General features: G+C 44.0%; 1 protein-coding gene across 4 annotated transcripts in view; it reads left to right on the forward strand.

The window, feature by feature from the left end:
* LOC111057946 (regulator of nonsense transcripts 2) overlaps positions 1-13,200 on the forward strand; it is a 54,797-nt gene that overhangs the window by 19,210 nt on the left and 22,387 nt on the right. For all 4 annotated transcript variants that reach the window (XM_039430900.1, XM_039430901.1, XM_039430899.1 and 1 more), the window contains 7 exons: positions 5,091-5,286; positions 5,533-5,678; positions 6,680-6,863; positions 9,158-9,309; positions 10,994-11,081; positions 11,393-11,546; positions 12,118-12,265. In XM_039430900.1, coding sequence (XP_039286834.1) covers positions 5,091-5,286; positions 5,533-5,678; positions 6,680-6,863; positions 9,158-9,309; positions 10,994-11,081; positions 11,393-11,546; positions 12,118-12,265 — 1,068 coding nt within the window. The remainder of the gene's footprint in view (positions 1-5,090; positions 5,287-5,532; positions 5,679-6,679; positions 6,864-9,157; positions 9,310-10,993; positions 11,082-11,392; positions 11,547-12,117; positions 12,266-13,200) is intronic.

The following is a 13,200-nucleotide window of genomic DNA, read 5'->3' on the forward strand; positions in this document are numbered from 1 at the left end:
GCGCAAGCACGGCGAAGCAAGGCAGTGTGAAAACACGGCCATGCAGGGCGAAAGCCGGCACATGCAGTGCGCAAGCACGGCGAAGCAAGGCAGTGTGAAAACACGGCCATGCAGGGCGAAAGCCCGGCACATGCAGTGCGCAAGCACGGCGAAGCAAGGCAGTGTGAAAACACGGCCATGCAGGGCGAAAGCCCGGCACATGCAGTGCGCAAGCACGGCGTTTCCCTGGCAATGTTATTTGGGTTCCCAGAACCTGTCTGAGGTGTTGTTCATCTCGTTTTTTTTGTGTTACCCGCCCCTCCTGGCAGTGCGAGAGCACCGCGACTCTCATCTGCAGTGCGGAAGCACGGCGTCCTCGGCAGTGTGGAAACACGGCAACTCTGCAGTGCGGGAGCACGGCGTCCTTTTCGCGATGCGAAAGCATAGCGTTCCTGGCAGTGCGGAAGCACGGCGCCCCGGGCAGTGCGAAAGCACGGCGTTCCTTTTGCAGTGCGCAAGCACCGCGTCCTTATTTTTGCAGTGCGAGAGCACGGCGACTCATTGCAGTGCGGAAGCACGGCGTTTCCCTTGCAATGTTATTTAGGTTCTCAGAACCTGTCTGAGGTGTTGTTCATCTCGTTTTTTGTGTTACCCGCCCCTCCTGGCAGTGCGAGAGCACCGCGACTCTCATCTGCAGTGCGGAAGCACGGCGTCCTCGGCAGTGTGGAAACACGGCAACTCTGCAGTGCGGGAGCACGGCGTCCTTTTCGCGATGCGAAAGCATAGCGTTCCTGGCAGTGCGGAAGCACGGCGCCCCGGGCAGTGCGAAAGCACGGCGTTCCTTTTGCAGTGCGCAAGCACCGCGTCCTTATTTTTGCAGTGCGAGAGCACGGCGACTCATTGCAGTGCGGAAGCACGGCGTTTCCCTTGCAATGTTATTTAGGTTCTCAGAACCTGTCTGAGGTGTTGTTCACCTTGTTTTTTTTTTTTTTTTGTGTTACCCGCCCTTCCTGGCAGTGCGAAAGCACCGCGACTCTCATCTGCAGTGCGGAAGCACGGCGTCCCCGGCAGTGTGGAAACACGGCAACTCTGCAGTGCGGGAGCACGGCGTCCTTTTTCGCGATGCGAAAGCATAGCGTTCCTGGCAGTGCGGAAGCACGGCGCCCCGGGCAGTGCGAAAGCACGGCATTCCTTTGGCAGTGCGAAAGCACCGCGTCCTTATTTTTGCAGTGCGAAAGCACGGCGCTTCTTGCAGTGCGAAAGCACGGCGTCCCCCATCGCAGTGCGCAAGCACGGCATGCAGGGCAAAAGCCCGGCCCGCAGGGCGAAAGCCCGGCAAAGGTAGTGCGCGAGCTTGACCAAGGCAGTGTGGGAACACTGCAGCCAGATTGCGAGCTCGTCCGAACGTCGTGCGCAAGCATGACACATCGGTCAGTGAGTGTCTGGATTGTCATTACGCGGACGCACACCTTCGCGGTGTGGGAACACCGCGGCAGTGTGAAAACACGGCACGCAGTGCGCAAGCACGGCCTGCAGGGCGAAAGCCCGGCGATTTGTTTCTGTGTTTGTGTGTTTCTGTGTTTTTGTGTTCCTGTGTTTTTTGTGTGTTTTGTGTACCCTGTGTTGTCCCTCCTGGCAGTGCGAGAGCACCGCGACTCTTACCTGCAGTGCGACAGCACGGCGTCCTTTTGCAGTGTGAAAACACGGCGACTTGGCAGTGCGAAAGCATGGCGTCCATTTATGTACAGTGCGAAGCACGACACTTCCCGGCAGTGTCCTGCAAGTGTGACACGGCGCTCCCCGGCAGTGCGAAAGCACGGCGCTCTCACCTGCAGTGCGGAAGCACGGCGTCCTGGGCAGTGCGGAAGCACGGCGACTCGGCAGTGCGAAAGCACCGCGTCCTTATTTTTGCAGTGCGAGAGCACGGCGACTCTTTGCAGTGCGGAAGCACGGCGTTTCTTGCAGTGCGAAAGCACGGCGTCCCCCATCGCAGTGCGGAAGCACGGCGGCCTCTTGCAGTGTGCAAACACGGCGTCCCCCCATTGCAGTGCGGAAGCACGGCGGTCCTTTGCAGTGCGAAAGCACGGCGCTTCTTGCAGTGCGGAAGCACGGCGTCCCCCATCGCAGTGCGGAAGCACGGCGGCCTCTTGCAGTGTGCAAACACGGCGTCCCCCATTGCAGTGCGGAAGCACGGCGGTCCTTTGCAGTGCGAAAGCACGGCGCTTCTTGCAGTGCGAAGCACGGCGTCCCCCATCGCAGTGCGGAAGCACGGCGGCCTCTTGCAGTGTGCAAACACGGCGTCCCCCATTGCAGTGCGGAAGCACGGCGGTCCTTTGCAGTGCGAAAGCACGGCGCTTCTTGCAGTGCGGAAGCACGGCGTCCCCCATCGCAGTGCGGAAGCATGGCGGCCTCTTGCAGTGTGCAAACACGGCGTCCCCCATTGCAGTGCGGAAGCACGGCGGTCCTTTGCAGTGCGAAAGCACGGCGTTTCTTGCAGTGCGAAAGCACGGCGTCCCCCATCGCAGTGCGGAAGCACGGCGGCCTCTTGCAGTGTGCAAACACGGCGTCCCCCATTGCAGTGCGGAAGCACGGCGGTCCTTTGCAGTGCGAAAGCACGGCGTTTCTTGCAGTGCGAAAGCACGGCGTCCCCCATCGCAGTGTGGAAGCACGGCGGTCTCTTGCAGTGTGCGAACACGGCGTCTCAACGCAGTGCGGAAGCACGGCGCAGATCTTCAAGATCTTCTCTGAAGCTAGGCCTAGGATCTGGCCGGGTAGCTTGCTCATTTCTTCGGATGGTGCCGACGCATCACCACCGGTTGGCGAGGAACCAACCTGGCGCCCAGTTTATGTTCGGTCTATGTTGACCGGCGGAGAGGCGGCAGAATGTACTCAGGCATTTGGGACATTCTGTCTGCCGTTTACCCCTTCCATCCTCACCCCCCCCTCTCCTCCCCCTCTCTTTTCCCCCCCTTCCCTTAGTAGGAACAGTGTGTCACAATGTATATCGTAACTAGAGAAAGGAATTGAATTTAGGGCTCATTTATTCGACGCTCGGCTATCTTTCATAGAATCTGAGGGGTCAACGTTCAAGCCAGCCACTGGCCTACCGCTCAGCGATGCTGCGCATCCTCTCTCCCCTCCCTCTCGGTCACTGAGGGAGGCTCGAGAAAGGCCAGCAAGACGCAGTCGAGTTTGGAGAGCCAAGTCGAGCGGTCGAGAGAGGTGAGAAGGAAGCAGCGAGCAGCTAGCAACGTCACAGTACACCAGTACTAAGTGAACTCCGATTCCTTCAGCGACCGGGAGTTGTGTCGAGGCTAAAGTCGATTAGCCTCTCACACAGTGAACTCCACTGCTCTACACTCGTTTGGGCGAGTGTTGAATGACATTTAACCTGTTTGGACGATGGGTTGCCAGTTTCGACCAACGACAACACGTCAGGTTTGGTCGAAACCTGACTCCCCATTGGTAGGCCACCAGTGGGACATCGAGGCGAGAAAGGACATCTGGGAAGGTGTGGAAAAGCCTTTCCCGCAACTCCGCGGCCGATCCGGACCCCAGGAGGACAGCTGGTGCCCGGCCAGTAGGACTTAGGAAAGTCCAGAGTGCTGGCCGCCGCAGCGCACTAGTCCAGTGCGGGATCGCAAGAGGACGTCTGGGAAGGCCAGGAAAAGCCTTTCCCGCAACTCCGCGGCCGATCCGGACCCCAGGAGACAGCTGGTGCCCGGCCAGTAGGACTTAGGAAAGTCCAGAGTGCTGGCCGCCGCAGCGCACTAGTCCAGTGCGGGATCGCAAGAGGACGTCTGGGAAGCCAGGAAAAGCCTTTCCCGCAACTCCGCGGCCGATCCGGACCCCAGGAGGACAGCTGGTGCCCGGCCAGTAGGACTTAGGAAGTCCAGAGTGCTGGCCGCCGCAGCGCACTAGTCCAGTGCGGGATCGCAAGAGGACGTCTGGAAGGCCAGGAAAAGCCTTTCCCGCAACTCCGCGCCGATCCGGACCCCAGGAGGACAGCTGGTGCCCGGCCAGTAGGACTTAGGAAAGTCCAGAGTGCTGGCCGCCGCAGCGCACTATCCAGTGCGGGATCGCAAGAGGACGTCTGGGAAGGCCAGGAAAAGCCTTTCCCGCAACTCCGCGGCCGATCCGGACCCCAGGAGGACAGCTGGTGCCCGGCCAGTAGGACTTAGGAAAGTCCAGAGTGCTGGCCGCCGCAGCGCACTAGTCCAGTGCGGGATCGCAAGAGGACGTCTGGGAAGGCCAGGAAAAGCCTTTCCCGCAACTCCGCGGCCGATCCGGACCCCAGGAGGACAGCTGGTGCCCGGCCAGTAGGACTTAGGAAAGTCCAGAGTGCTGGCCGCCGCAGCGCACTAGTCCAGTGCGGGATCGCAAGAGGACGTCTGGAAGGCCAGGAAAAGCCTTTCCCGCAACTCCGCGGCCGATCCGGACCCCAGGAGGACAGCTGGTGCCCGCCAGTAGGACTTAGGAAAGTCCAGAGTGCTGGCCGCCGCAGCGCACTAGTCCAGTGCGGGATCGCAAGAGGACGTCTGGGAAGGCCAGGAAAAGCCTTTCCCGCAACTCCGCGGCCGATCCGGACCCCAGGAGACAGCTGGTGCCCGGCAAGTAGGACTTAGGAAAGTCCAGAGCGCGGGCCGCCGCAGCGCACTAAACCAGTGCGGAACCGGAAGAGGACCTCTGGGAAGGCCAGGGAAAGCCTTTACCAGAGCTCCGCAACCAACCCGGACCCCGGGAAGACACCGGTGCCCGAGGACTAAGACTTAGTCCCGACACGAAGCCCTTTCTCACGACTAACACTGCAAGGTTCCTGTTCCCTTCTTCCCGCGACCAACCCTGTTTGGCAGTGCGAAAGCACGGCCCCTCTTTCCTAAAAGAGGGAAACATTTCTCCAAAGCACTCAAAACCCTGTTTCAACCCCCAACCCGAGCGAGGGTGGTTGACGGACGCCCCACCAAGACTCCCGTCCCCTGCCGCGGCCCTCCCCAGTCGCCGACTGAGTTTAGCCGGCCCAGAGCGACACTGGGAACTCTGATAGAGATAGGTGTGGGCAAAAATCTACTCAGAATATAAAAACTTATGAAAATATATTTTTTGTCTTGCAGATTGCAAACCCCAGCAAATTGAGAGTGGATCTTCGGGTTTTCGCCGATTTAATGGCGTATGGAATATTTTCGCAACGAGCTTCTTTTCCGTTGTTGATTTCAACATTGAACTTTCTCACAATGTCTGATAGGGAACATTTCCGTCATATCAGTATCATCATCAGCTTCTGTAAGCACTGCGGAGAAGATTTGATCGGTATGTGAATCATTTTACAACTTTATTTCAATTGAACTCACTTTCAATTGATATCACCTTAAAGGCTAGATTGCATTTGTTTGATATTTTTGTCTTAGGTTGTTAGAAACTAAACATAGGCTGAATCATGACATTATCTGCCATGAAATAATTCAAGATAATACTAACAATTAGCTTTATAAAGTAGGCCTACAATTTGTGTCACTTCTTAGCTCACTAATTGAGAGATTCTAAACTCATTTACAGGTTTTATTCCCGAAAAAATACAACACCTGTCAAAGTGTTATGCGATTGAAGTGCCTCATAGTAATATCCTCTCATCGGACAAACAAGAAAACATAAGGATTATTCTGAAAGATTACTACTCTGCCTTCATTGGACATCTTATCAAGGTAATTAAAGGAGTTTTTATGTACCAACTACCCTTTCTCAATCGAAGTAGGTGGTATACATGACTTGGCACTGTATTTACAAACGATTACGAAATTATAAATATGGTAATGAAACGATATGTATGTATGAAACAACGAAACGTATGAAACAACGAACACAACATAAACTTATAACATGAATTGATAGCAAATTGAATCAATTTTCAATTTGCAGGTGATTTAGGGTTCTATTCTACAAAATTCATGTCTTGGTTTCACCAAGCTGGTTTTACCAAGTTTATCAAGCCAGGTTCAGGTACGATTTGCAAGTGTGAACTGGAATTATCGATAGTACCGTATAGGTAACTATTGCCATAGAAGTCATACTATGTTCTAGTGCACGCGTTGTGAAGCGTACCTGATTTGACAATGTTCAAACGCCTTGACCGGGTTTGGTGAAACCGGACATCAGTTATTGATATTGAACTGCGTACAGACTTGTGCGCCACAAACTTTCATCACAGTTCATCAGCTGATTATATTTTTTATTTGTACAGAAACAGGAAGCTACAGATTTAACAAGCGTAGCATCAGCTGATGAAAAGTGAAATGCGCGTTTTCGTGGGTGCACCTTCAAACGTAGAAAACTGTGGAAAAATTGGCTAGTTGACTTCCAAAACTTGAATTTTCACAATTTATTTGTTTCATACAATTCACTTTTTGAACCTCTACTTATTGATTTAGTATGAAATAATTCAACTGTAAGACATTGAATAACTTCATTTATCATTACATGAACAGTAAACATCACAAAGTAACATATTTGTTTGATTTGTAATTGTATTAATAAATTAATGAATAAACGTAACATCTTAGATGCCACAATGTCACAGACTGTTCTCAATCTATGACATGTGCTCAGAAAGAAGAAGTTCAATATTGAAAATTCATCTCCTAATTTTAAGTGTTCGAATCGTTTCTCAATTCAACATTTACTGTCATGTCATCTCTATCTTTAACAGCTATACAAGAGTATGAAATCGTTGGAATTGCAAAATAAGAAAATTCTCGCGATGAAGGGTGAAATCCAAGAGAATCGTGCTAACAGAACCAAAGAGCTCCAAAAAAATCTTCTATCAACGCTTGCTACTGCTCAAACGTTTGCTCAGTTGATTGGAGAGCAACTTCCCAGCCTACCTGCGGATAGTAAGTTATATAATTTGTTGAAAAAAATAGATGAAATTCTTGCAAATGAAACGCAGACGCCATAAGTAAGTTATGAATTTGAAATCCTGTGTTGCACAAAGCTCTAACAACTTCATCATCATCATCATCATTATGTGGCACTACAACCCGATAGTCGAGTTTTGGCCTGCTCTACAATCAGTCTCCACCTCTCTCTATCCACTGCAGTCGTCTTCCATCGTCGTATTCCCAGCTCTCTCAAGTCCTTCTCCAGTTCATCCAGCCATCTGAGTTTTGGGCGTCCCACTTTCCTTTTCCCTTGTACTGTGCAGTACAGTACATTCTATGGTGCCCTTGCCGGATCCATTCTCTGGACATGTCCTGCCCATCTTATTCTATTTCCTTTAATTACACCAATAATGTCAGGTTTCCTGAAAATGGCATAGAGTTCCTGATTGTATCTACTTCTATAACCATCTTCTTCTCTAACTGGTCCCAGTATCCTACGTAGAATTTTTCTCTCATTGCGGCTAAAACTCTGAATTCCTCTCTAGTGAGCGTCCAGGTTTCGCTACCATACGTCAATACAGGTCGAATTCTTGTCTTATGTATTTGGAGTTTTGCCTTCCTGGATAAAAGTCTTGATCGTAGGACCTTGGAGACTCCAAAAAATGCTCTATTTCCCAGGGAGATCCTTCTCTTAACTTCTATATTCGTGTCATTACTGGAGGAAATCAGGGAGCCTAGATAAACGAACTCGTCTACCTTTTCAAGAACATAGTCATTCACCATAGAATCTCCTGCATATGTTCTCCGAGGTGCCACAGCCATAAATTTTGTTTTGTCCTGATTGATTGAAAGCCCTATTCTTTTGGCATTTCCCTCTACTTTCAGGAAAATCCTTTCCATATCCTCTTTCCTTCGCGTGACCAGATCAATGTCATCTGCAAAAGCCAATACTTGATGCATCCTATTGAAAATGTTGCCTCTTTCATTTACTTCTGAATCCTTTATAACTTTTTGCAGTACAAAATTGAACAGGATAGGAGACAATGGATCTCCTTGCCTTAGGCCTTTTTTTACATCGAAAGACTCGTGTACTTCACCCCCTAGCTTTACTTTACAATATGTTCCATCAAGAGTCGCCTTCACAAGGCGAACATATTTAGCTGAAACTCCTAACTCATACATTGCCTCCAACAGCTTCCGTCTATCCACACTATCATAGGCGCTTGCAAAGTCAATAAACATGTGGTATGTCTCTAACTGATGCTCTACACACTTTTCCAGCATTTGGCGCAGGACAAATATTTGATCTGTTGTGGATCGCTGGAAACGGAACCCGCATTGATAGTCTCCTATTATTTCCTCTACATAGGGTTTTAATCTTTCACCAATAACTTGAGCCATAACTTTATTTACAATATTCACTAAGGTGATTGTTCTATAATTGTGGCACTCAAACTTGTCTCCTTTTTTGTAGATAGGACATATAAGTCCCTCCATCCATTCTACTGGTAAAATTTCTTCCCTCCACACCTTTTTGATTAGGTGGGCTATACTTATCCAGAGGCTCTCACCACCATGTTTGATCATTTCCGCTGGTATATTGTCTGCTCCTGCTGCTTTATTATTTTCAACTTAGAAACATATTGCTCTAACAACTTAGAAACATATTATAGAGAAATCTTCAAACTGCAATCTAGTTTGAAATATATTACATGCAGGTAACAACCTCTAGTTACTTATGTATCAAATTTGTTTTTAGAAAATATACGTTGCTTATTATAATCAAGTTGTACTTAGTTATGAATTTTATTTTAGCAATAATACTTTGCATATCATATTGTACCGATACCGATCATATTTGTTTGGCGAGTCGTATGAATTATTTCAATCGTAGTACATTTGAGATTCATGAACTTGATCAATTACATTATTTTGGATGAAAATAGAATCCTATTGCTGAAAATGTAAAAAATGAATGTGTGGAAATGTAGTTTTCGGTTTTCTGGCTGCTTCTAGCCCAACTGTACCCTGCAGTTTGTAATATTATACATGATTATAGGCTTCAGTCTATAAAGGTTTAGGGTTTACTTCAATATAGACCTAATCAGAGAAGTACACTGGTCTTGGTTTATTTCTGGGTTTCAGCATGATTACATCGGTCCTACAAGATGTCAGATACCAATCGATAACTGAATAATAAAGTGAATATATTACTGGATTCTACTGTATCTGTGAAAAGTAATAACCCTTGTAGTTTGAAAAATTAGTAAAATTTCCATTCTCGAAGACTGATTTTAAAATTTCAGATGAGATAAATTCCGAAGTGGAAACAACGAAAGAAACTGAGATTTCTATATGGGAGGATGAAGAGACCAGAAGGTTCTATCAAGAATTTCCGACAATTGAAGAATTTTTACCTCAGACGAATACTGATAGACAAGCACCTCCTCAAACCATGGTATACTTATGTTTCAGCTATTTCGTTTCAACATTAGATAATAGAATTATATCATTGATCTTACTCGTATGTTCATAAGGTAATGGGAATTCACTGCTCCAATATTAAAAAGTTCTAAACCAATTTTATCATCGTTCTTTACGTATAGTCAAGGCAATGAATGCTCAAAAAAGGGTATAGAGGGAAACGCTTGGAAGACAATTTTTGACCCCGCAGTTCTCTTTAGGGTAGTGAGGAGGTAAACATATCAAAAGTCCCCACCCCTACCCACTGTGCTAAGGGGGTGGAGGTGGTTCAAAGGTACCATTTTTTGTTTTCTCTTCAATTTGATGTATTATTTCACTACTTAATGTTTTCCTTCTATTGATCACTACTTGACAATGAAATTTGAGTCTGGAACATCTGGTACACAATTTTTGACTTTGTAGCTTGATGAAGAATAATTGGGGGTAAACATAGCAAAAATACGCATCTCCAGCCCGTCTATTGAAGGTGTGGAACTACTAAGTTGACACTTGTTGCAGAGTTGAGAATTTCTCAAAAAAAATAGAAGGAAAACATTAAGTAGTGAAATAAAACATCAAATTGAAGAGAGAAAACAAAGATCTACAAATCTACGGTGAGCATTCATTTTACGATGCATTGTTGGAGAGTTGTAGGCCCTGAAACATAAAAAAATAGGATTAAAAGCTGTTGTTTTAACAATTTTACACTTTTAAGAGAGTATATATCGCAAACTGTTGGATATATCAGAATTTATATCAAATTTACTGAACAAATATTGTAGAAAATTTATCAACCTTCATTTCTGAATAGTTAGTCAGGTCGGTTGAACGCATTTTTCTAAAGATATGAGCTGTAAGCAAAACATTGAAAAATGCAACTTTTAAACCACCCTCATCCCTTTAGCACAAGGGGTAGGGATGGGGACTTTTGATATGTTCACCCTCTAACTGGTCCCAACAAAGATGCGAAGTCAAAAATGGTGTTCAAAACATTCTCTCCAAACTCCTTTGTTAATTGGTCTATTTTTGCATAACTGAAGATCTCACACTCAACACTGAAGCTGCTGCAACAGTCGAGGGGATATGCGTAAACTTGTGAAATTATACATTAAATTGAAGAGAATTTGATGCTCTATAAGCTCATAATCAGCAAGAATTTCTCCCATCGATATTCAAAAAGTTATTTGAGCAAAAATAGCAAAAAATTGAAGGAAATGTGTTTTTTCAAAAATGTCACATCTTTTAGAGCGGATATCTCGAAAAGTGAAAGAGATATAGAAAAAGTTGTTAAATCAATATTGTAGGAAATTATGTAAGCTTTAATTTCTTATAGAATAGTCATGTCTGTAAAATGCATAATTTTCGAGTTATATGCGAGAAACCAAAAAATGGTACCTTTGAACTTTTGATATGTTTACTTCCTCACTACCCTAAAGAGAACTGCGGGGTCAAAAATTGTCTTCCAAGCGTTTCCCTCTATAACACTTCGTTGACTGGGCTAGTAGTAGTTGACTATACTATGTGTTGAAATCATGCTTATACATGTGTATTGAAATCTTCCAGTGTTAGAGGGTTTTTCAAACTTTCAATTTATAATATTAATTTTTTATGTATCACATTGTATTCTCGATTCAATTCATGTGTAACTTATTGAGTTTAGATTTCGTTATTTCATTCAGATGACAGAAGAAAAGCTTGATGAAGATTTAAAAGACGATGATTTCCTAGTTGAAGAACCATCTAAAGAAGAGCCAGTCACAGTAGAAGGTGAGTGTTAATTTATCCTCACCAACATTCTAATATCCAATTATCTAATTAAACAACAATCATAACAAAAAATCATAGTTCGTATTAGAATATAATTCTTATTAACCACTTCTTCTATATTTTAGAGGGTGTAGTTTTACGGAGTGTTGATTCAACATTCAAAGATTGTTTTGTAGTTCCATTGCAATATTTTCATGTTCATCATTCATGTTCAGATATAATATCATTCCACAATTTCATAGAATCAATTTCATTATTAAAACAAAATATATTCAAATTTCAATTTTCTAAAGCATAATTTATTTTCTCAGAAATAGAAGACTCGGAAAGTGTTTCAAATAAAACGCAGCTGGAAAATTTTCTACGCCTTCTCCCAAATTGTGTGAACAAAGAAATGATCGATAATGCTGCTATAGAGTTTCTTATCTCTCTCAATTCAAGGTCTGCGTGTAAAAAATTGAGCAGGTCTGTTGATCAACTGGTTCTATCTTCAGATATAGAATTATTATATATGTTGAATTGATTCTGTTTTTTGATTTCCTACTTTCATTTTCAGATTAATATTTTTGATTAATATTTTTCAGATTAAATAATTTTAGATTGACTACTTATACGATTTGTTGATCAGTATGTTTCATCTTCAAATCAAAATTATTTATGGAGCTGTAATTTCTTATTGTCGTTATATCGTTCAAATTGTTCTTTAAAAATATTCCTGATGAATTTACAGTAAAGAAAATTGTAATAGTTTCAATCAGCAACTTTTTAAGAGAACAAAATCAACGATTGAATGCTACTGGAACGGATTGGGGCTAAAATACGAAATATGAATACATATGATTGAATTTCGATTGATAAAGTGAAGGGAACTAATATACATCTTTCAACCTCATCATAAATTCATGAATAAAGGAAATGAGGAAAATTATTTTTTTATGTATCGATACTTTTTATCTATTATATAAAAAATGTTTTCACATGAAATTGAATAATAATTGTTGAATTTCCATTGACTTATTTCAATATTTTTTTACAGAGCATTATTTTCTGTCCATCGATCAAGATCCGACCTATTGCCTTTCTACTGTCGCTTCGTAGCAATCTTGAATCTGGCTATTCCAGATTTGACCACCAGTCTTGTGCAGTTATTGAAACGTGACTTCAAATACCATATCAGTAAGAAGGTGAGCTATCTTTAAAAATGCGAGAGTTGGTTTTTAAATCCCTATGATTAGTACTGTTGAAATAGCCTTTTCCTACAGTTACCTTGAAAAGTGGCCATTCCTGCACTGATTACAGAACGCAAAGAATCACTTTTCCGCTCTAGTGCGCAAAGTATTAGTTTGCGTACTCCAGATTTGCAACATGGCAACACAAAATAGTTGGTGGGTTATATGGAGGATTAGTGCACGAAAACCAAAATTAAGTTGGTAACAATGACTGGTTAGATTTAGATAAGAATCATTTCAATGGCTACCCTACATTTATGATAAAATCCCAATCTAGAAATCCAAAACAAGAATAATGTTCATCTAAATCATAATTAAATAATCATCATTTACGAATTCTCATCATTTATAAATAAATAATAGTTCTTTTCTAATGATAATTATTATTTCAACTGCAAGCAATGAGAAAAGTAGCAAATATACATTTTAAAATTCGAATTTTGAGGTTAAATGATTACCGTTTGAAATCCATATAAATAAAAATAATAAAAAAACATAATAGTACAATAAATATTCTCTGTTGTCTATGTTATTTTTATAAATATTTTTCAGTTTACTTTGAGCATTTTTCTCGGTAATTTGAGCAAAAGTCTAAATTTCTGAATCCTGTTTCAGTACTTCTTAGCTGGATGAAACAAACTTAGGTATGATTCTTCCCACTAGGTCGCGCGCTTGTCGGTTCAGCCATCTTGCAGCCATCCCAATCAGCTGTTGGCGTGTATTTGGAATGCGATTTTTTTGTTCTATCTGTATTTTTTCTGATTCTTGAATGAGTAAAAATGAGAACTTTGGCTGAGAATTTTCAACTTCAATTGATTATTAATTTTAAAATGAATTAAGGTTGTTATTAATAACAGCATTACACACACAAACATTTGATGGATTTTAGC

This window comes from Nilaparvata lugens, chromosome 6, assembly GCF_014356525.2.
Source record: "Nilaparvata lugens isolate BPH chromosome 6, ASM1435652v1, whole genome shotgun sequence".
In the NCBI taxonomy this organism is placed as follows: domain Eukaryota; kingdom Metazoa; phylum Arthropoda; class Insecta; order Hemiptera; family Delphacidae; genus Nilaparvata; species Nilaparvata lugens.